A 25492-nucleotide genomic window follows, 5' to 3' on the forward strand; every position below is an offset into this window, starting at 1 on the left:
TGAAAAAAAATCACCTAACTGTTAGTAAAAACCTCTTGTGACATTTTAGTTTCATCCCCTCACTTCAGAACTTTTTGGCTTAGATAGAAATTCATCTCTTAAAAAATTCTGAGGTGATCTGAAAGACCCTATGCACCCTAAACTAACAAAACAGGATAATAGTATTTCCTACTTTCTACATTATGTATTGAGTCATACTAATCACTTGTGCCAAATTGGGCCAATATTCCTTAGTCAAAGGTATGACCCACACACATGAAAATGACATCTTCAAAGGAACAAGCAGTACAATGGGCCTTGTGAAGATTCAATTACAGGAAGAGACTATTCCTTTAATACCAACTCTTCATGCTCGGTTAGTCTTGACACACTGATGTACTGTAAAAACCTATCGAATCATATTAACTTAAATTATTTATAGCCAAAGGAGGCTATCTAGATAGCAAAAAGCGACACCAATGGGCGGATCAGTGATAGCCCACAGCTTGAGGGAATAGGCACCTTCACAAAGGACGCAGGCGCCGTGGGCAAGGGAGAAAGGGTTACAACTCGACATGTTTTCTTCCCTTTTAAACATGCTGCGCTTTACACGAATGTTCACATTCATTATCTTATTACTTACACTTATTTCCAACAATTCTGACATCTTAGGCAAAGTTTTTCAATGAGAAAACACGTACTCTACAACAACAGTGACAATGGATTACCTGTGCAATTAGTTGAATTATAAAATCTATAAGAAGTTTAGATTCTTTGTTGAACATGCCTTGCCAAAGCTTGTCCACCACACGTTGTGTGAAATAAAACACATTGTTCACCAATACCTGGTAGCTTCCTCCACTGGTAATAGGTAGAGAGGCATCTTCCCCTAAATTCCAGCAGGAAAAAGATGTCTAAGAAAATTGGTAACTACCAGCACAGGACCAGATCTTCACACATATCAGGCAAACTGAGCACATCTACGATATTCAGAAACAACATCACTACTCTTATTTACCGTAAGAAAATGAGAAAATGATATTAACGGCTAAAAATCATGATAAATGTCGGAATAACTTCTTCAGGATAAAAATGTTATAGACTGAGATTGTGAAATCTTTCTGCCTTAAGACAGCCTGTGATAAGAAAACAGTTCTTCCGCTGCAACTGTCAGTGACAGGTGAGCTCCATTTGAGAGAAAGCTTAAATCAGTTTATTAGCTGCAAACTGATCCTGTGTAACTAATAAACGGTAAAACAAACCATCAAACAAAACTCTTGATTTTGCAGTAAATCTTTAATAGTGATAAAGCAATACAGGCAGAAGAGAGGTTCAGAATTGTGAAAAATAAAGCATAATCAGTGTGGTGGTGCCAAGGGGCTGCCTTTCACCCCCTTGGCACTGTCTCTCATTAAAAAGCTACCCCAATGTCTTCAGGGTCCTTGTTCTGTACCGTGAACACTAATCGCCCTAGCTCTTCTCCTCACCAGAGTGCCGCCTCTTAAGCTCCTCTTTTCTAGATATTCTGGAGCTAACTGTGATTATTGCAGTAATCATATTGCAGTAATCAACTTATAACCTAACTCTAAATTACTCCATCACGCAGAACTCTTCCTTTTGTGTCTTTATGGTAGTAAGGTGATACTACATAAGCAGTATCTCAAGTGATAAAAACAAATACATAAGTTTGACCTAACACCATGCTCTGAGAGTTGCATGTTTAGACAACACTAAAGATTTCCTGGCAAATTTACTTTGCAAAAAGAAAAGATAATTTAATAGTACGGATGTTTTATGATTAATATTATTATCAATAACTCAAGTAGCGAATATACTAAATGATGACATTTCCTTCTTCTTTAAAGTCTATCATTGTTTGACTTATAAATGTTAGCTCCACTGTAAATATATACAAATTTTGTATTTTTACTCTAACTAGATATATACAGAAAAAACATTTTTATGTGTTTTGAGTTAATGTCCTGGAAGCCATGTAAAAGAATAACATACATACCCCTGAAATTCCACTCATAGGTATAAACTCAAAAGATTATGTCTCATCATTGTACATGCATGTGATCCAGACGAACAAGAACGTTTACACCAGTGTTATTTTTGTCTCAAACTGGAAACTACTAAATGTCTATTGCTAGCAAAATGGATAAATTTAGATCTTCAGATGATGGAATACTACATAGTGATGAAAATAAATGAACTGCTATATGCAACATGGATAAATCTCACAAATAGAATGTTGAGGATAAGAAGCTAGACTAAAAAAGATGACATGCTGTATGATTCCATTTACAAAAAGTTCAAAAGCAGGCAAAACAAATCTGTTGTTTTAGAAGTTGGGACAAGATGTAGTGCATCCTAACTGGGTCAGGGTAGGAGGGGAGTTTCTGGGGGTGCTGGTTATGCATTTCTGAGTGGTTTTATACAAGCATGTTGAGTGGGTGAAAATTCATGCAGCTCTACATTTACAATTTGTAACTATATTACAAATGAAAAGGTTAATTAAAAGAAGTATTATACTCATAAACATATGACAGTTCATGTAATATTTTGTCTCTTTCCTTGCCCTTTTCCTGCCACCCTAGAGTGCACAGATGTGGACAAGCACCTAAGTACTTCTGTTGTTGACCTTTATCCCAGATTCAAAGGTAACAGCGAGGTGGGCCTTTTCCTCATTATAGAAAAATACCAACAAGAGGGAAAATGCACAGTAAAGAGGGAAAGAGATGAACTTATTAAAAAGAAGATATACTTGGGGTTTAGAGAAGGAGAGTGATTACAGATATTTTTAAAGTGAAAATAAAACAGTATTACCCAATAATACATCAGCTGCAAGCAAATGGTCCATCACACTATCCAAAATATAAGTCTGAAACTCTTTTTGCTGAGTTCTTGTAGATCTTTCAGGGGAAGCCTAATCAATAAAATTTAGAATTAGAAACAGAACCAACTAAAAGATAAGGGCTCAACCATAATTACATTACTAAATATATGAAAAGGATTAAAAAATAACTCACTGGTAAATAAAATATAACGCTAGAGACGATATATATTCTTAAACTCTTATATTTCTGACCACAGAATTAAAAACAATGTGAAGCAAAAATAAAACATCTTTTGAATCGATTTCTCCAAATATAGTATTCTAAACATTATAAGTATTTAATAAATATTTGATAATCTATTATTCTACCTCACTTTCAAAAGAGATCTGGCAGTTTATGAGATACAGATAAAATAAATCATAAAGCTCATTCGCGATCGTAACTCAAGGTGTTTAACAGGATAAATAATAATAAATAGGTTTTATCAAAGCTTAACTAGACAAAATTTTAAAGTTGAGAAACAGAGAGAACACAGAACATAGAGAAGTAGCTTGATCAGTCAACACTATTCTGTAAGGATTTAAAGCTGGTCCAGTCACCATAGGCATTTAATCCTCTGATTCCTCTCCCTGAATTGTTACACCAGTGATCCTGACCCAGAATTTACAGTTGTTTTTGGCTCTTACTGCAGAGTTCAAATGTTTTTTGCAAAGATTTATCACAGTATAACTTTTAAAGGACTTAAGATATTATGAATGTGCGCATAGTTGTCTCAAAAGCACTCGGTTTTTAAAAAATGTTTATTGGATGACTATTATATACTAAACACAGTGCTTACATGTACCTTCTCTCAGTCTGAAATATCTCTTGGAAGAAGACACCATCAGCCCATTTTAGAGATAAGGTAACTGAGGCTTAGAGAGGTTATGTCATTTAGTCAAGTCATAACTAGGGTTCAAAACTCAACTTCTTCGAGGCCAAAGTTCGTGGCCTTGCCTACTAGACCATATTCTTCCAGCCGTACTAAAAATCTCCATTTTAAAGTTAACAAATGTATAACAAGTTCAATTCTGCTATAATCTCCTCATCATTCTTTCTGATAAACCTGGTCGGCCCACCAGACAACCAGGATGAGTTCGGGGCAGGATGAAGATAGGGGAAGTAAGCACTGTGACCTGCTCTGGTCTCTGGCTGTCAGATACATCTTCCCCAGGAAAACAGCGAAGCCACTCAACAACAAAGTCTTAGAGAATCAAAAGCTCCTTTTTGAGGCTCGGGGATACATGCAGAACCTTCATGTGCACAGGCCACACAGCCCTGGGGAGAGCATGGGGGCTCTGGCAGAAACGGCCTTTGGTATTTCAAGGTGTCTGTAATGGGCTGGAGCCTTAAAGGGGAGGGTTCTGAGCTGCTGTACTCCTCTGGGTGCTGCTTCTCTCGGTTATTTTATATAGTGCTTTCTCTGCCCACTTTTGCCACTTTCTTTTGGTTTGTTTACTGCCCTGCAGTCACCCAGGGTAGGTTTCACTCTGATGTGAATGGGGAAGTCTTTTAGAAGATGGCTGGGATAGAGTAGTCAACTCCTCAGACGACAGAAAATTGTTTAGGGTATCAGACAGGCACACACTCCGACTGAGCCCCCTGAGTTTCTTTATCTTTCCTTTAGGTGATATACAAATGCTTCGTGATATGTTCTCATGCACTTTCCTCCTGCTGCCAAGGTAGTATTCATGTGCAGCCTATGCACTTGGCCCTCCATAAGGTTCTTAGTGGTGACAGGAGAGGACACCGGTGAATGGGAGCTCGGGGAAGACTGACTACACCCTTGTAGAAGCTGACACAGGCCACTTAATTGTTTGAGTAAGTCTTACATGCCAGGTCCTGTGTCACGCATCTTAAATGTATGATTATCTTATTTACTTCTCACAAGAGACGGGTTCTATTTTTATACTATTTAAAACATGGGCAAACTGTAAGGGGTAAAGAGAACTGAGCTTGGCCAAGGTCACAAAGCTATAACCAGCACACATCCAATTTCTCAAAATGTTTTTTGCTGGATGACTGACATATATTTAACTCTCACAATAATCATGAAGGAGAGACAAAATATAATATCAGTCCCCAAAGAATTAATTTAGCTCAGTGAGATTAAAATGCTTATGGAATAAACAACAGGGCCAGAATTCAAACCTGGTATTTCCTACTTAAAAACCCATACTCCTTCTATTGCACCACACTGCCTCTCTTGTATATGGCTTGTGTCACACTCAAGCCAGTCTATACGAATGGGAATCACTTATTTTTATAGAGTGCTAATAGAGTTAATTTCACACATTCTTTTGCAGATATAATCAAGTAAGTAGGTACTCTTATGATGAGATTCCAACAATTCTACGACCGAAGATGGCCTGGCTTGGGTGTATCAGACTGGAAATCAGTTGTCTCAAACCCCTTCCCACATGTACATAGGTAAATGGTAAATATATAGGACAATTCTCTTCTTCAGAGATAAAGACTTCATAATCATAACATCCAAAACCATATGCTTCTAATTTATTTTTTTATACCATATGAAGACATGGAGTGCAATAGTATTTTCACTCAATATTTTTTGTATGTGTATTCTATATGTGTGTATTAGATTTGAAGTTCCTCAAAGTATTAAGTTAATTTTTTAAAAGCAAATTTTGTATCTTTTTTTATTAGATGGTATCACATCTTCGGGAACTGCCAGGGACGTACTTATAGTTAAATCATTCAAAAATACTTAAAGAACTCACCATGGCACTGTGTTAATTTTGTGAGAGATGAAAGAACACATGAAAGTTGGTCCCTGACTTAAGGGGTTTATACTCTATCTGGGAGTTTCCATCTTGACACTCTGCTTCTCCCTGAAATATAACCCCATTACCCTGACTCCCTACTACAATCAGACATAATTCCACTGTGGGGTAAATTAAGTGTCCACAACAATGAGAAGGTTGCCTCAAGGTTAATACATGTTATATCAAACTTTCCCTACTGAACAATACAGAAAACCTAAATAAAAGACAACTACATCATTTGCCTATGGTTAACTAATTGGCTATTAGCTTTCCTACAAGACTCAAAATGTTATATACACTCACCTCATAACTTCCATATATGTGTAGTTTGTTTTCTGACTCTGTTAAGCTTTTTTACACACATCTCTTCTGAACTTTATTCTGTTATTTTCTGATTACCATTTCATTTTGCATAGAACACTTCAAATTCTTACCTAATGCACTAAGATACTGGCCATCTTTTCTCTTATTTTTAAAGTTTCCAAGGAGGACAAGCTCTACCAGGCATGTTTATAAATTCTACTATGTGGATTATGGTTGAAACTGACTATTTTTCTGCCAGTATTAAACATTGTGGTCCTAGTTAAAATGCTTAACATGACTGGAACCTACATTACATTAGTGATTTCTTTTTATTGACCAAACATTTTCCCATGAATAAAAAAGACATCTGCTGTGGTCTTAAGGTTTCAAATAAAAAGTTAACTGTATTAGCCACTAGAGGGTGCAGAGGAAGTGCAGGTGTAGTGTCAAAACTGCTACGAGTACATAGGAAGTTCCTCAGAGGGAAAAGAAGTTAGTCTCTGCACGGATTGAATCTTTCATAAAATGTGTTATTTTCAGTGAGCCCTGGCACACTTAGCCTGTGGGCCAAATCCAGCCTATGTCTGTTTTTGGAGATAAAGTTTTACTGGCACACAGCCATGTTGATTCGTTTATATACTGTCTATGGCTGCTTTCTAGCTACAATGGCAGAGTTGAATAGCTGTGACAAAGACCATATAATCTGCAAAGCTTAAAATATTTACTATGTGGCCCTTTCAAGTTTGTCGATTTATGGTCTTGGGAAAGGGTGCTGAAGGATTGAATTAGGGACATGCTTTCAGGAAAGGAAAGAGAAACAAATTGATAGGGTATAAAGCACATTGGCGATAAAAAATTCTCATGGTCCATGATATGTTCTACCTATACAACCCAGAAGAATTAAAAATCTGAAAGGTATCTGGCATAAAACTGGCTTGGTTATTAAAGTTCTAATTATAAAAATAATGCAAAACAGGTGTACACGAGTTTCTCTGTTTTTACCTCCAACAAAAGATCAATCAGTGGAGTCTGCTTGCTGGCAGGGGTAAGACAGAGGTTGTCTATTATTAAGACCCGCATGAAGTCAAAAACGAACTTTTTAGCTGGGTGATTGGTCAGGTATGTCTTGACGCCCACGTTGCAGTACTCAGACTGGCTTCTGTTCATCCCTGTGTCTGCTGCAAAGGCTTTAAATTCTTCTGCTGGAGATCCAACTTCATCATCCAGATCTGTCACCTAGTAAAATTAAGTGGAAATCCATGCTAGTCACGCTCAATTGCATGTGGTGTTTTCACTTCCAAGTTTCCTAAAAACCAAATTGTAGCCGCCATAGTATTTTCCTTCAACACTGACCTCCTATTGAGCTATTCAACACATTATTTCACTTTGCTTTCTTTGGTCCCTCCTCTCAAGGTAGTAATTGGGTACTGTAGTCAGGGTTACTCAACACATGCTCTTTCTAATACTAAAGTGCTGACTTGCCACTAACCATTTATCTGTTTTATGCTGAATTTTATCTCTATTGTGGATAATTGCACTTAAAATAAATGAAATAATAAAATGAGAAAAATATATTTGCATATTTGAAACATACCTACTGAGAAGTCAAATGGCATAGAGTTTCAGATAAAGCCCTGGCATAAGGGTAGCACCTAACGGCTGAGCCATGTTTGCAGGTAAAAACAAAACAAAACAAAACAAAATCAAAAAACAAAACAAAACAAAAAGCACACAAAAAACTAAACAAACAAAACAAAAATAAAACCAGTGCCAAATTTCAGCCAACATAAAAAGAAAGAGGGAGTAGAAGACATTAAAAAAAAACAAAACTGAAGTATTACTTAAGGTCTATATTACCAAAAATGAGGATTTTAAAATTATAAACAAGCCAGGGTGTTAAGGTCATGTGTTATACTTGTCTTTCTCCTAAAAAGTCCCACAATTTTCGAATGACTATTTCACCTTTATACATGAAGAAAAATTAGTATGAAGAAGGTAGTTTATTCCAGGCCCTAGAGTAAGTGGTGGAACTAAGAGGAAACACATCATGAAATTCTGAATTACTATGGAGAAATAACTGGCTTTTGTGCTTGTTTTAAAGGACAAAAGAAGTATGTATACTATACATGACTACAGTCTAATAATTTTCAATTAAATTAGTGCAAAATATGAATGATAAAAGTTGATCAAAAGAAGAAAAAGCTGAACAAAAAGACATATGTATATTACATTTTTTATAAAGACAACCAATCCTATATTGATTTGTAAAGACTAAATTCAGGAAATGCCTAATTCTTGAGATAAATAAACTAGAGCTACACTTGGTTGGACTACTCTTGTAACCTGGAAAGAACATTTCACAACTACATAGCTGTCATCACATAAAATAAGAAATGGATCCACAGCTACTTGGGGAGGGAAATCACTAACATGGAACTTACAAGACTATGGTAAATAAGAACAGGAAGTTGAGTTCACTGTTATTTTAGGGGAAAGCAGAAGGAGAGTGTGGGGAGCTAGACACCAGATTTTCATGTAAGTGGTGAAGTAGAAAGTTATGAAACTATAAAGTGGTAAAAAGCTTAAAAGATTGGCAAAAAAAATAAAAATAAAAATAAAAAGTCTGCTAACCATTGGAGCAGACTAATTGCAGTTTGACATTTTCCTCCCCCTTTCCTACCATCTCTGAGTAAGGGCGAATGTTGAAGGGGAAGACGGTGGCTGCTAATGCACACAGGAAATCAGGGCTCATCCACATGGAGGCCAGGTCTGGAACGTTGTGATATAAGTATCGAAAGAACTGCATCAGGGTCACAGGATATTCTCGGAGCCAAGATCCCTCTTCTTCTGATTGCCAAGGCTATCACAGGAACAAGAAAAGAAAAAACATGTTAGAAAAACTGACACTGCTACAAATTATTTAAAAATAATTTTACATTCATTTATACCTGTTTTGCATACTCACTACTCTTCTAAGACTGGATATACTGATGGTCCTGATCACCCATGACAACAAATTGAGAAATAAGCTAAAACAAAAACAATGTCCCCTAGTACCCGACAGGATTCTTGTCTCTTCAGTGGAGTACTCACAGCTCAGAAACTGGAATCAGTGGTTTTAATTATTCATCATTATCAAAACATTTGAGTATAGCTGGTGCCAATGGTGGCTGAATTACCAACAAAGTTGCCCCATCGTCCCTCAAGCCAGACTTAGGAGTAAGATAGAAGATGGGAAAGTTACTTCACCTTTCTGAGCCTCACACTGTCATGTAAAATGACAAACACAATGCTCTAAACCATTATGCAATTGTGATACTGTGATTTGTAATAAGAAATATATATTTGGTCTTCATTGTTTTCTTGGCACAGAGCTCCTAAAACCCTTGGACTGTTCTAAGTTGGAAGAGCCATAAAGGTGTCTTGTTAATCATAACAAGCCCCTTTCAAGCACACCTGAGTTTATGTTAATGAGGTGACTTTTGGAAAGACCCTAATGATGGAGGCTTGCAGGGCAACAAACCACATGACTAAAGGGTTAAAAATTTCAGCCCTAAAGCTCCCAATTCCCCAAACTCCAAGGAGGGGAGAGTGGCTAGAGCTTGAGCACAATCACCAATGGCCAACAACTTAATCAATTACTATTGTAATGGTTGCTATGTAATGAAGCGTCCATAAAAACTCAAAGGGACGAAGTCTGGAGAGCCTCTGGGTTGGTGAACATACAGAGGTGCTGGGAAAATGTCAGGATGGAGAGGACATGGAAGGCCTATGCCCCTTCCCACATACCTCGCCCTATATATTTCTTCCATCTGGCTGTTCCTGAATTATATCCTTTTATAATACACTGGTAATCTCACAAGTAAACTGTTTTCCTCAGTTTTGGGAACCTCTGATTTATAGCTAGTAGGTCAGAGGCACAGGTAACAACTTGGATTTGCGATTGGTGTCTGAAGTAGAGAGGCCGTCTTGTGGGACTGAACCCTTAACCTGTGGGGTCCGATGCTATCTACAGGAAGATATGTCAGAACTGAAGTGAACTGAATTGAACAACCAGATAGTGTGGCAAAATCCCCCACATATTTGGTGACCAGTGTGTCAGAATTGAAGTAGTGTTATTGTAGAATATTCAGAATAGAGGAGACACACAAAAGTGTGTTTTTTCTTAATAGCAATACAACAATAACAATGATTAAATAAAGCAACAAGGATGGAATATATCTGAACAATGCCTATCTTTTAATACTTGTCCAGAGTGGCTTTTTAAAAAAATAACTCAGATGTTTATATTTATTTATGAATAGGAATCCAAACAAAAATCCTAAAACATTCTAAATTAACACATGTAATGGTAATGTTCTTTTCTAAGATGGCATAAGAATAGTTTTGAATAAAATAATATTTCTCATAATTTGTAATCCAAACAGTTTAGTTACTAACTCCTCTTACAATGTGATCCTAAATTATGTAAACAAATTAAGTCCTTATTCACAGTATTCCTGTAACACAGTTAGGAACTTATACATTTTGTCATTAACTCTTTCAATTCTTCATATATCTGTGTTAGAAATAATTAGAAAAAACAAAACTTGCACTGACAATATTTTTAATCTCTAAATAAGTGATTTTAAAAGTTCAATAATAATAATAATGTCATTACATTATTGTAATGACATATACTACAATATATATCATCCTATACATGTTTACATTGTAATATGTATTTTCTAACAATAATAATATCAGTTAACACTTATGAAGCACTTAATATATCAGGCACTTTTATAAGTGCTTTGTGCATATTAACTCATTACACACTCACAACCACCCTAAGAGATAAATTCTATTATCACCAGTATTCCATACACAAGGAAACTGAAGCACATAGAGGTTAGGATGACTTAGGTATCACAGATGGGATTGGAACTCAGCAGGGCTCCAGACTCAATGGTCTTAATAGCTGCAAGGTTCATCCTTGCCTTAGAGGTAACAAAACAGAGAGGCTGAGGTTATAGAAACCATGCAGTAAACACAGAGTTACGTTACCAAAAGATTCCTCTATTTAAAAAAAAAAAAGCCACAAGCAGGAAGGACACCCAACAGGTGTGAATGCCTTGGGGAGCTTACTGAGTTCAGCATGCTGCGGAGCATTCCCAGTAACAGAAAAGCAGCTTCTGTGCACACGTTATGGATAGAAGAGACCACAGTTCCACTGGAGGCAGGAACTCCAAAGATAAACGTCCAAATGGAATCCAAATCAAACTGCGGAGGTGAAAGTGAATAAAGGTAAGCCATTGGCAATTTTTTTCAGTAGCAACTCTCCTAACTTCTAATATTCTAAAATTTCTTTGAAACTAGTTATTTTTCAAAGTGAGCAATGATGAAGAGACACAGACCTAGCACCACTCCTTCCTAAATTTTAAAACTCATTTTTACATTTATAAGGAAAAAGTGAATGCTATGTATCATCCTGTCTTAGGTAACTAAGGTGAAAACATTGTTTTCCATGTTTTTCTTTCAAGAAAACAAACAAAAATAATATATATACATGCTAATTAACTGGGAGATGAAATTTTAGAACTGGTGATTTTAAGCAGGATCTTTTTAAAAAGCACGTTGAACTTATTTCCCCCCCTCCACTCTCAGCAATGTTCTAATTCACGTTTGGATTACATACAGATAAAATTTGACAAAATAAAAACCAGCTTGAGGAGATTTATTCATAGCAGTTTTATGTAACACTTTTTGACCATGGTGTCATGCTTATTTTGAAAAATTACATAACCAACCAAACACTGCTAAGCATAAATCATTATCTTGATTTAATGTAAGGGAACAGACTCACTGGTTTCATTTAAAAGGTTTTGTCAATTACTAGAATTGATTTGAATAGTATTTGGCATTATGATGGACATATAGTTGAGTTTAGAACTAAATTTTTACCTAAGTCTTTGCAGTGCACATTAATAAGCTATATATAGGTAACTCCAATGCTCTTCATTAGAAATCAAGCAAAGCCTTACTGTTTTCCTAACATAGATGTTATTTCCCATTAAGAAATCAAAACCATTTTTCTCATCAAAACTTACACTAAGAATCCTGTCATGCCCACCTAATTAATTTATGGTACACATACCACTCCCTTCATTTTTAATTCTACAGAAATGAAATTATATTTCTTCATAAAAATTACATAACTCAAGAGAATTCTTTAAATCACCATTAACATATCATCCAAAGCCTTTATGTATATATAATTATATAGACTAAACATAAAGAAAAAAGAACAAATAGGGATAAAGCACTTCTTTTTGGGAAAATCTCCTATGGTATTTTCAGATTTTTCTGTCCCAAATCACACCCTAAATGTGAGAAAGGGACGGCATCAGTGGTTTTATTATTATTAACCCATTACCCTAAGGTGATTCGGGGGCATACGTAATTACGCTTACACCTTACTAGATAATTCCTACCTGGCAACCCTGCTTACATCGGCTGCTGATGACAGGCACACTGACCTGCAGGTTCTCAGGCAGCTCACTAACTGGCTGCTGCAGAAACAATGCCATGAGCAGGAAATAGAGGGCAGGTACATTAGTGTGTTTAGGAAGGAACGACTGAAGAACTGGAAAACCAGGAAAATGGCAGGCATCCCGGTTAATCTCCCTGACCGTGGATCTCCCACCAGCACTCCTGCCCACATTGAATCCTAAGAGGAAATATAACAAGCACAAAATAAATAATCAATTATCATACTTCATTAACAAAGGAGTAATTCAGTATATGTGACATTTCCATCCAGAACATTCATATTAATACAGACAATTGACAATTCAATTGTTGGATTAATCTTTCAGTCAAAAGTTTTACTTTACTATCTCTCTGACTTCAGCAAACCTGCCTATTAAGACACAGGTCATGAAACATAGCTAATTAGATACCAGAGGTAATATAAATTCTGCTCGTTAAAAGAATGACTTCAAAAGAGCTCCAACATTTCCCTAAGAAGAAAGTAAAATCTAAAATATGGAATATTTGGGATGCTACAAAAATATAACTTAAAAATATAATTACTGTAATATAGCTAATATATTTTATTTGTCCTGAAAATCATCATAAACTAGTTAACCTTAAATTACCTACAGATTTAGAGACAAGACAAAACGAATAAGCAATATAAACCTTCCTCACAACATGATCGGTCATTCTACTGGAAAGTTGCCCAGCAGTGGGACAGCAAACCTGAGCTTGCTATGACTGCAGCTCTTTGAACATCCAGACTCCCTTCTAGAAACAGCCCTATCAGGAAATGGTCACTGATTAGTCAAGTGGCTAACAGAGTCAGTCTTCCTATCAATCCCGTTTCCTGTTACATAACTGATTTCAGGACACAACTCACGTAGTTCAAACCTAGTACAGTGCTCAGCACAGCATGAATATTAGCCAGAGTTTCAGTGCAAAACTTTTATGAATGGTAACCAAGAAACGAAGGACTGACGTTTATTCTTAATCAATTTTTATTTAAAAGAGTATCATTTTCCCCCCAGCGTTTTTCAGGATGAAGTAAGCATGTACCTGCTACTATTTAAAATAAAAGAGAAATGTGTATCTAGATGGCTTCTTAAATATTTCATCCCAACCAATTGTTCAGTGTGATACGAATTAATTTTCCAAAGCATGCTTTTCTAATTAACAAAAAATTGTATAGCAATTTACCAACCCCTTTAAAATATCTCATTTCTCAAACACAATGAACATGTGAGTGAGTATCTGCTATCATCCTAGTGTCTATCACATAGAACACAGTCATCAAGATCATGAGTGGTGGCACTGGGACTTGGAGCCTGATGTCTCCTTGGAGCCTGTGTAGTTATGCTGGGTCTCCTGCCCTTCTTAACGCCATTGTCATTTCTGAAAGACTGGCTGCATGAGGACGCTGAGTGATTTTTGTTTTTAGTGAATTCTAAATGAAGTTTTGAGTATAAAAAATTCTTGAGCATTAAGAAATCAAGAGACAAAGTGGTATTTTATACATTGAATAGGAAAAAAATTTTGATTCAACTACAGATCCTAAATGAAAACCAATACTAGCATTCATTTTCCTTTCTAAATTCCCACACCCCGTTTTCCCCTATAATTAATCTTAAAAAATACTTAATGTATTATTAATAATTCAGCATTAACTTAGATTCAAGTTACAGCTACATGGAAGGTATATTCATAAAGAAAAACTTGATATAAATTAATAAATGTGAATAAAACATTCAAAAGCATTAGGTCGCTCATCAAAAAGAAATAGAATCAAATGAGACGCTATACCTATATATCCATATCTATACATTCACATATACACGTATCAGATACACATTCAGAGAAAATTAAATTGAATCAAATTTAAATTAAACATAAATTAAATACCTAGATTTCTCTTTTAAAACCAGAGCAGCATACATAAACTGTTAAGTAGTTACCAATGAAGGATGTACAAATTCTAAGGCATGAAGCCAGGTAGGTCAGATACAGGAGTGTAACCACCTTGTTCTGATATTACCGAAGTGATAGAGGACAGAAAAGAGGACGAACTAACATTTAGAGGACACACGTAGACCCCATTACTGTGTGACTCAGGAACCTTATGCATCTAACAGTCTTACTTTCCTAATTAGAGAAATTAATCCTTATTAAGTTTACTTCCTATAAAATATAACTTATGTATCATAAAATATGTACCTATCTCCAGAATCATGAAGCCCAAATGAGATGATATATGTTAAAGAATTTTGCAAATCACAATGTGCTATATGAATCTCAGGTGTTATTACTACTTTAGTTTTTGGCCTTTAGTGAGAACTAGTGATGTCAATTAGTATTTAAAACTCTCACTTCCAATTGTGCCTTGCATTAGTTATTCTCTTAGTAGCTATTATTAAGGTCAATAAGCTACATTTCTTGCTACCAAACTGTTCTTAATAACATTTGTAGGCATACTCCTCCCCCAGAGTCAGTGCAAAATAGTGATTCTTTTTCAGATCATAAAAGTATCTATAATGATAACTTAAAATTTATATTTTAAAGCAATTTTCTCGAGAAATCATTTTACTGTGAATTTCTTCATCACACGTAAGGTTTCTTCAGACATTTTCCACATGTAAAATGACAATAAAATAATTCTATGTTGAAAGCTGTCTTCTTATCATTTGCTTTAGTATTTAAGAAAGTAGTAGAGGCAGCACCTAGCTATTGATACTTTCACATATTTTTTTTTTAAGGGTTTATTTTTTTAAATATTTTTTTTACATTTGTTTTTGCCTTTTTGTGTGTGTGTGTGTGTGTGTGTGTATGTGTGTGTTGAGAGCCCACTGGCCCGTGTGGGAATCGAACCGGCAGCCTTCGGAGTTAGGAGCATGGAGCTCCAACCACCTGAGCCACCGGGCCGGCCAGATACTTTCACATATTTTTAAACAGACAAATGCCGTATTAAATTCTGATCCCTAATTTTCCCATCTCATAAGTGTAAATAGGTACTTTGATGCTTGTTGCAGAATACAATCACATATGATCTGAACATGTAATGTTATAAAGACAAATATATTTTTAAAATACTTTAAAAATACAATGATTGTAATTTCCAATGAAGACATTATCTTAAAAACATTTTCCTAAACAAGGTCATTAACACGAACAGAAATATACCTTTCTATATCTTAACAGAAAACTGTAATTTTTTAATATTATTTAAATGCTCAATTCCATGTTGAAAACAGCACATAGCTGGTCAGCAAAGAATAAGACGCTTTGGCTGAAACTTTGAGCTTAAATCCTGGAATGGCAATATAACATAACTGTTAAAAACATGGGCTGTGGGGTTGACTGACCTGGATTCAAATTTTGACACTTCCTAGCTGACAAGTGACTTTAACCCTATGCCTTGGCTTTCTCATCTGCAAAATGGGTATGACAGTATTTATACCTCACAGAGTTATCTTGAGAATAAAAGTGTTTAGTAACTAGCACAGAATAAGCACTCAAAATTATTGTTATTATTAATTCAGTTCTGATAATTTGCTATTTACTTATAGATCAGAAAGAGAACAATGCTATGAAAATATCGTAAAGGATTCCCTTGACTTTTCACATTTAATATCCTGTCTCTGACTTCAATTGCTTTTGCAATTAAAAAAGCCAAATATGAAACTTTCGAAGCTTTTATTGTATCATTAATTAAAATTCATGACTCTTAATGGTTGTCAGAAAACTGAAGAGTACAACTTTACATAAGATTTAAAAACAAAACACAATCGCTTATTTTAAAGCAGCTGACTGTAAAAGTCCCATACCTAATACAGTTCCAATCTTGTTAGTTAAGACAGAATCTGTCTGTTCCAGCCATCCTCCACCACTGAGTCCTTCTTTAAACTTGATGAGAATAGATTGATTACTCAGTAGGACAACAAGGATTCTCATGGCTGCTGTAACTGTGGTGGAATGCAAGTGTTCTTCCATAAACATCATAATCCAGTCAAAACCCAGTGTCTTGACCAGTTCTTCACAAGCTCTATTCAAAGATGGATGGATTAAAACAAAACATTAGTTTGAAGGATTAGAATTTCAAATTTAAAAAAAAGTTCTTGAGACACTATAAATTTCAGGGTTTAACTAGTAATAAACACTGGTACCATCAATTCTAAAAATATTTTACTTACTGCAAATTAATGCTTGTCTTTTCTTTAGATGTGTAAACTAGTTTTAGCAAGATATCTAGAAGTCTGTTCCTCAAAAGTATAAGATTAGCAGATACAAGACCTCCAAACTCTTCTTCAGTTCCTATAATGAAAATAAATACATTAAATTGCCCTAGCAGATAAACCAGGATAAAATACCCCAATCTATTATAGGAAATCTCATTGAAAAATATATCTTTTAGAATACTTTTTCTCTAGTACTTTCCATTAAAGTGGGTAAGAAAAAGGGTCCATTACATCATTTCTCTTTAGAATCCTGAAAATTGTTTATTACATTTGACATTATCTAAACAAGTGATAATAAAGGCTGTGAACCCCTTTTTACATTAATATTTTCCTCCTCTACCAACAAGGAACTTCCAGTTTCATTTTTAAGGATATAAATAGTTAAATTTACCTGACTTAAAAACTGAAAAGAGGAAGCATAAGTTATTAATATTTAGTGAACATAATACATGAAGAAAAGTTAGAATTAAATAGCATAGAAGAAAGGCAAGGGAACACAAATGCATAAGAGAAAGTGGAAAAGGGAGGAAAATAGCTCATGGTTCTCAGGGGACAGTGCAGGGAGCACACCGCACTGGGCATCAGTGTTCAGGCCCAGCTCTGCCACTAATGAGCTGTGAGTTAGTAAGTCACGATCCACATGGTGTCCTTTATTCCAGAACTGAAGTTCAGGCTAAACTTTAACTGCCATGGTTATATGTTTTCAGTTGTTTGAGCAAGGGACTGTTTGTACCCTTAAACATTGTCTTTAAATGCTAATTTAGTGCTTTATCTTTAGGAGGGGTACTTCAAGATTCCCTCTCCTGCTAAGAGACACAGGACTGGTGATTTACAAACTGTCTTATTGAAAGCATATTATACAACCTAAATTGATATAGGAGTTATTTCCTTTCAATTATTTCTTTCCAGTGAAATGACAATCCATATAGAAAATTCTCCTTAATTTTAATGTCTAGTTTTTCACTGTCAGTTATGCTTCCCCTAATTTTCAAATAGTTTAAAACAATTAACTCTGAAAGGAATTTCCAGATTAATTCTTCTCACTCAAACTGATGCTTTATTCCACACTACATTGGTTTTTTATGTGATTTATTTTATTTTGCATTGATTAGTGTTTCACTATTCATCATTATTCACGCCATTTTCTTTTTTGCAGATGTATCCTCAGTATTGTGTAAACTACTTGAAATAAAAACTAGTTTAAATTTTTTTGAACATTGTATTATTAATACAATCTTTAGTCCATAGCGAATAAACAATAAACGTCATATACTAACAAGACCTGGAATGTGCTTCTGACTTTCTCTATTATTTCAAATGGCAATAAGTGATGAGAATACTAGTCTCATCAACTTAGCAGAGCAACAGAAAAATCTGCTAATTTAGACATCCCTACTATTGACTGTACTCTTATCCAAGAAAATTTTAACTAGTTGTGGTTATTGAATTCAACGGCCAGCAAGATATATGGAGATTAGAAAAATATTTTACCACATCTATTTTTACACTTGAAATCAATCTGTTACATATTTCCAAAGATTTTAAAAGTACTTTTGTTTTCTAATTCCTATTTACTTGGCTTATATTAATTCAGAATTTAGAAATAATGCTTGCATCGGGTAGAAAAATGTAGTGGTTAGAAAGTTTAGAATGTTGGTTTGTACTACCCGGATTCACAAGCAGTAGTATGATCTCAGGTAAGCTTCTTTTACTTAACCTCTCTGGGCCTCAGTTTCTTCCCTTATAAAATTGGGATAACATCAGTACCTATTTTATAGTGTTATTACAAGATTAAATAAAGTACTTAAAGTACAGTGCTTGTCAGCTATAAAGCACTCAGAAAGTGTATCCATGATTTGATCTTTATGCTTCTCACCCACTGCTAATTTGCTTTACCAAAGAAATGTCAACAGTGTTCTAAATGAGAGTAGGCAGTAGGTAAGTGGTCGGGGGCCTTCCGTTCTGCTCTGTGATTTGTCAGAGCTACTTAGCCCTTCAAATCTCTTAGCTTCTCCTTTGAAAAACATGATTACTCCACTTTCTCTGCTTATTCACGAAGCACTGCAGAGGTTGTGCTCCGGGTGGCACAACCAATATGGAGAACTTCTTTGTGAGGCATTGATACCACTGATACGAAGAGGATTTCTTCACCCCCCCAGGCAGGTGTGGGGTTTAAAGGAAATCACCCATGATATGATTATGGAATAATGTAACAGGATAATAATGTAAAGAATGGTGAACAAATATAAGATGTTGTGAATTTAATTACAGGTCAATCTAAACGGTCCTTTCAAAGCTTTCCAAGCAAATCTCATGTTCTAGAATATATAACAGGAAGAACAGTATATTGGAACAGAGGGGGAAAAAGTATGAATCAAATGAGGAAAGTTAAAAAAAAAAGTGGCTGTCACAGGCTCAGAATCTCACAACTTATGAAATTATTTTTATTTTATACTTAACTAAAATGATTTTCATAAAATATTCTTTCCCTAAGTGACTACTAAAATTTAACAGGAAAATGAAAATAATAGTAACACAGATATAACTCACATTAGCACACATCTGCGTTTCTGAAAAGGTGTACATAAATTTTAAAAAAATTAAATAATGTTAAAAATCACCCAGGAAGAATTCGCTATTTAAAGCAACATTGTTATAAATCCTCTAAAAATGGGAAAGATTTTACTTTTAAAGTAAAAATTCACACTATATTCTATGGGTAATTCTGAACTTCTGCGTATTGTACAGGCTCGATTTAAGACAAATACATCTGTAAAAGACAAAAACAAATGTAAGGAGAAATGTAACATAATAGTATCACATATAATTCAGGTCTAACTTGTGCCAGAAGAAAACAGGGCATAGTAATTAGCTTTCAAGCTCCAGAATCAACTCACCAGTGTCAAGCTTCTCTTCGTTGTTTATTTCCATAACTACAAACTTCTCACACACTGCAAAGGTTGGTAAAGTAGAAGAAATAAACTGGCCAAACCTTTAAATACAAGAGAAAAAAAGGTTATGGATTTTATTTTTTCTCTCCCCAAAACTAACAGCTAAACACAAAGAAACAACAAACAAAGAAATGAAAAGCAAAACAGAACTTATTTTAAGTACTCTTTTACAGACCTTTAATTTAGGTGACTGTTATTTCCTTTACTTCCCCTAGGGCTATTGCAATTAACATTATATATATGTTACAATGTATTAAAATATAGGAAAAATATACTACTCTAGAAATATGAGTCCTTTAATGCACTAACCCAAACGATTTCGAGAACCAAACCGCATGATTCAAATTAAAATGTCCCAACGTTACCTATATGCATCCACTCCCCTGTAGACTAGTAATTAAGAACTTGGGTTTTAGAAATGCAGGCGAGGTTAAAATACTGGCTGTATGAGGTTTTAATCTTGTTACTTGGGGCAAGCAGGTTAACCTTTCTGGACCTTAGTTTCTTAATTTGTAAAGTAGAGAAAAGCTTGATAGGTGTCAGTGGTAATTTTAGCAAAGTCATCGATATAGTACCAGGGTAAGACTGAAATAAGTATTGTTAATAATAACAATAATCTCCAAAATAATTTTTAAACTCCAATTTTAAATATCAAGTTAAAAAACTCTTTTCAAGGTAAATTCATATAAAAGTGAGTGATGTACATGGTATACAGATTAGAGATTAGTGTATTGGGAATACTATAAAAGTTGGTGTGCTTTCTTTCACCTGTGCCTGGGAGACTACAAGAAAAGTGGTGGTCAAGTCCAGTTTAAGCAATTCTCTTCTTGCAAAATACTCTGGTTAGGTACTTTTTTCCTTCCATTTCCAGTTATGACGGGATGATGTGAATGTTACAACATTTCTACAGCCCATAAATAGGCCTTAAGCCATACTGCACATTAGCAGCAAAATAATACCTCATATAAAAAGTTTGAATATGCAAAAATAAAATATCATTATCTGCTTGGGTGCTAAAGAATAAATATAAAGGAGAAGGCATGTCCACTATGGGTGGACACTGAGAAGCAGCAGGGCTTGGGGAAGAGGGACCGAGAATTCCTATCCCAAACACTTTTATGTCTAGGACAATCAATGTCATTGGGTTCATTCTGACATCTTTTTTTTTTTTTAATTAATTTTATTGGGGTGACAATTGTTAGTAAATTTACATAGATTTCAGGTGTACAATTCTGTATTACATCGTCTATAAATCCCATTGTGTGATCACCACCCAGAGTCAGTTCTCCTTCCATCACCATATATTTGACATTCTGACATCTTTTCTCACCAACATTCTATTAGTAACTATTGGTAACAACTGGCTTTGCTTTATTAAGGCAAGATACTGAGACATGCATGTTTTCTGTGCCTTACAATCATGCTGAAGAGTATTACCATTACAGGTGTTATACAGGTACAAGAACCAATTACAATCATCTCGTTCATCTTAACCTCATACGTTTGGTTAATAAATAGACAAATACCGAAGTTTCCCCTACCTGAGCAGGTCATTGCTGTTGGGAAAACCTTGCAATAAGAAGCTCAGCACATTACTAATAGCAGCAATGGTAGGCTGGGATAAAGACATATCTCGAAGAGTCAGTAGCAGCTTTGGGATTAGCTGGAATTCCCTCATTAATTTGGCATTCTTTGAAGCTTCACTACAAGAGAAAGAAGAATTTATACACTATACTGTCATCTCTTCTATAACTAAACAACTAACTACATAGGTTTAACCAATACCTGGACTCTGTGAGCAGTTCAATGAAGTGTTCAAATAAAGAAAGATGGAGTTCATAGGGTGCATGGAGCCAGACCTACAATAAAGAACAATGGTTTATTTAGGGTTAAAAAATACCCCAAATGCCAATCTAACAAACACAGATGCAGCACATGGAACTATTTCACTCACTAATTAACTGAATACAACCACTTTATTATAATTTTTATTTAGTGAAGCCTTATAAAATTGCTTGTACATATGACTTCTGATTCTATTTAGAAAGGAATTGTTATGGAAATTATCCTATTAGAGTAAGCAACCAGAAAGGCAAGATCTATGGGAAGTTTCCCTGGAACCAATGACTGAATACTATTATTCAACACTGAATACAACATACTGAGTACAATGAATACTGATACTATATACTGAATACAAAGGCTGAATGACTGGAATCTCATGTGGGTTCCAAAACTGGAATTAACCATCACAAACTGGTACACCAAACAATTCCTGAAACTCACAAACAGCTGAGACTATTTTGTACTCCCACCAACCAGAGTATAGATACTTTATAATCTGTGGGGAACTGGGTAGAGGTCTCAGACGTGTAATACTTTAGTAGTGGGGCTAAATTAGCTCTCCACTAACGGTTTTTCTAGATACACCCTAACAAAGGCTAAACACATGTCTCAGAAGGATCAAGACAACTGCAATTCCACAGCAAAGTGTAATACTCTTTAAAAGGACAACAAAATCTAGCACTCAGCAATGTAAAATTTAGCATCCAATCAAAAATTACCAAAAAAGCAAAGAAAAAGGAAAATATGACCCATAAGTAGGATAAAAATCAATTATTATAAATAGCCCCAAAATGACAAAAATTATGGAATTATCAAAAGCTATTAAAAATCTGCTCTATATCCTAAAGAATGTAACAAAAAAATATGAACACGAGGAGAGAAATAGAAGATAACCAAAGATCCAAAATGAACTTCTAGAAATGAAAAACGAAAGATTTAAAATGAAAAATATACTGGAGGGGACTAACAGCAGATTAGACACTATAGAAAAAAAATCAGTAAACTCGAAGACATAACAATGGAAACTAATCAAAACGAAGCATTAGAAAAAAATGCTAAAAATAAATTACTAAATAGAGCATTAGTGACTTGGGAGACAATATCTAGCAAGCTATGTGTAACTGGAGTCCAGCAAAGATGGGGGAGGGCACCAGGAAAAATAATTGAAGAAATAATGGCTAAAAAAATTCCCAATTTGATGAAAACGACAGCTCACATCTAAAAGAGCCAATAAATCCCAAGCAGAGGAAACATGAAAATGACAACGGAGTGACTGAAATCTTTAAAATATGAAAAGAATAAAAACCATCAATGAGAATTCTATTCTATGCAAAAATATCCTTCAACAAAGAAGAAAACGGTAACGACTCTTTCACATGGGAGAATTTATTGCCAGTAGACAGGCACTGCAAGAGATATTAAAGAAAGTTCTTCAGGCAGAAGAATTAATTATACCAGATGGGAATCTGGATCTCCAAAAAGAATAAAGAATGCCATGAATACTATGTATGTGGGAAAATAGAAAAAAATTTTTAAATGTCTTTAAAAGATAATTGACTAAAACTAAAATAATACGAAGTATCATAGGGATTATAAACATAATAGAAATAGAACGGTCTGATAACAACAGCACAAAGGACAGGAAAGAAGAAATGGCAGTATAGTGTTGCAAGGTTTTTACACTGTAAGTAAAGAGGTATACACACTTTGAAGATAGACTCAATTGTTACGCATGTACATGTAGTATAAATTCTAGAACCTCCACTAAAAGAGAAAATTCTTGCATCCTATCAACGATTTTATTTATATTTGTCAAATGGCTATTCTCAAAACAGGGTAAATTAAGTATTAATAGATCACCATGGTTTGGGGTAATTAGGAATGCCATATAAAGCCATAAAGTCAGCAAGGTAATATAAAACGAAGTCAAAATATGTCAAGCACCTAAATTTCTTCTGTTTGTATATTAGATTTTAATCAGAAATCTGAAATGAAAGACAATCCATGATTTAAATGTGTCAGTTACTTGATGAAAACAAAGCTAGGATTGATTAAGTAGGTCTCCTTAGTATCCACATAATTTTTTCTGCATACTTTTACCTCTGTGCTTTCACAAGTTTTTAATTTGTTTACAGATTTGTTTTTCTCTTCTAACGGACTAACTGCCTTGAGACATGGACTCTGTCTTTATGTTCACATGCTTAACACCTAATACGATGCTTGGTTCAAAGATGCTCAATAGACATTTTTAAAGGAATGAGAGGTTCATGTATTAGAACTTTAAATATCAGGCTGAGAAATACGTACTTTATTGTGTTGGAAGGAGAAATCACCGTAAGTTTTGGAACAGTGATATGATTATGCCTTAGAAAGAATTGGGTAAAAACATAAGACAGATTAAGGAAAGGCGGAAAGCAGTAGGTGAGAGGTAAGAGAATTGCTTAGGGCTTGGATTAGGATGTAGCAGTAGGGAAAAAAAAAAGGTGGACTATATGAAATATAGAAGTAGAATTTATACGACTTAATATCAAAGTATTTATAAACAGTGAGGAATAAGAAAGCTGATTTTCCAATTTCAAGCCTCAGTGAGTAGGACGACGGTGGTGTTATGAACAGAAACAGGAATTAGAAGGAAGAACTACTTTGGGGAAGGATGTTAAGTTCAGGTTAGGTGTTGCTGGGACATAAAAATGGAAACGCAAAGCAAATAAGTCAGGAACTCGGATGTCAAGCTAGAGATTTAGATTTTAGAGTCAACTCTGTAGAGCTGAGGCTGGAGAACTGGGTGAGAATCTAAGGAAGGAAAACAACAAGTAAAGGAAAAGATAAGGAAGTGAAGTTGGCACTTTTAGGTACAATAATGAAAATTTCATGGCCATAAAATTATGGGGAAAGTAGTGATAAAAATATAAGAACCAGGAAAGTGAAAGCAAGAGAGCCCTGAGACAGGAGAAGGAAACTGACTGCATCAGTGCTACTGGGAGCTGTGGATGCTGAGAACTGAGGACACCGTGCATAGGCCAGGCGGCCATAAGATTTCAAAATACAGTTTCAGTAAAGCGATCAGGGCACACAGCCTGTTTGTCAAGGACTTAAAATAATTGACAAGACAGAGCTTACAGCAGTAATGAGGAAGAAGAGTTAGGGCCTAGACTTTACAGTTAGCCAACATTCTGGGTGGTAGGGACACAAACATGAAGACGGATATGATCTCTGCACTTGTAAATCCTACAGTCTCACAAGGGGAGACTTTGTGTGTGTGTGTGTGTGTGTGTGTGTGTGTGTGTGTGTGTAGATACATAGTGATGAGTAGACAAAGAGCTGTGAACAAGAAATTAAATGGAGAAAGGATATGCAAAAATTAAGTGGTGCCTTGAGAGGACAGAGTGGAAGTGGTTTATGGTAATAAGACAGAAGAAAATCTTGTTATTTTGGCGAAATGAATGACCTTTTACTAAGCAGCTGCTATCAACCAAAATTCCAGGTCTAGCTCTTGTTTATCGAAGGAAAGTTTCTATCAGAATTATTTGATGAAAATATGTTTGCCTCTCATAATGCTAGAGGCAGCAGCAAATTAGCTATATATAGCTAGGTAAAGGTACTTCACTTCTACACTGTAAAATGAAATATCCTCGGGGGGAAGGAACCCCATCACTACCCTATTTTTCATATTTTACTAAAGACGTTAACATGAGCATCATAAAATTACAGGATACATCTTAGAGATAAAATTGTACAGTAGTTGACTATTAATATAGAGAATAAGAAATGAATTCACTGATTATATATTACCAGTCAGTGTTTATGTACATACTTCAAAATCACAAAGTAGATCCTGGAAAGCAGTTGAATTCGGAATAATGGAGGTCTCATGTCCACTATCAACAGTTCCCACCAAGGAAAAAGTTAGATGGAGAATGTGGCTGTTGAGAAGGGAACGTTTCTTCTTAAGTAGCATTGCCAGCAACTAAAAGGAAGCAATACCCAATGCCTGTTATCAA

The 25492-nt window shown here is 35.1% G+C and overlaps 1 protein-coding gene across 8 annotated transcripts in view; it reads right to left on the reverse strand.

The window, feature by feature from the left end:
* Positions 1-25492, reverse strand: part of WDFY3 (WD repeat and FYVE domain containing 3) — a 248184-nt gene that overhangs the window by 59320 nt on the left and 163372 nt on the right. For 6 of the 8 annotated variants that reach the window (XM_081056216.1, XM_081056218.1, XM_081056217.1 and 3 more), the window contains 12 exons: positions 25306-25458; positions 21432-21505; positions 21188-21349; positions 19593-19687; positions 16651-16771; positions 16285-16502; positions 12421-12656; positions 11075-11209; positions 8628-8807; positions 6950-7183; positions 2809-2908; positions 708-868 (listed from right to left, as the gene is read on the reverse strand). In XM_081056216.1, the coding sequence (XP_080912342.1) occupies positions 708-868; positions 2809-2908; positions 6950-7183; positions 8628-8807; positions 11075-11209; positions 12421-12656; positions 16285-16502; positions 16651-16771; positions 19593-19687; positions 21188-21349; positions 21432-21505; positions 25306-25458 (1869 nt within the window). The remainder of the gene's footprint in view (positions 1-707; positions 869-2808; positions 2909-6949; positions 7184-8627; positions 8808-11074; positions 11210-12420; positions 12657-16284; positions 16503-16650; positions 16772-19592; positions 19688-21187; positions 21350-21431; positions 21506-25305; positions 25459-25492) is intronic. The other 2 variants (XM_081056214.1, XM_081056211.1) reach the window with 1 other exon arrangement.

This window comes from Rhinolophus hipposideros (assembly GCF_964194185.1).
Source record: "Rhinolophus hipposideros genome assembly, chromosome: 1".
Taxonomy (NCBI): domain Eukaryota; kingdom Metazoa; phylum Chordata; class Mammalia; order Chiroptera; family Rhinolophidae; genus Rhinolophus; species Rhinolophus hipposideros.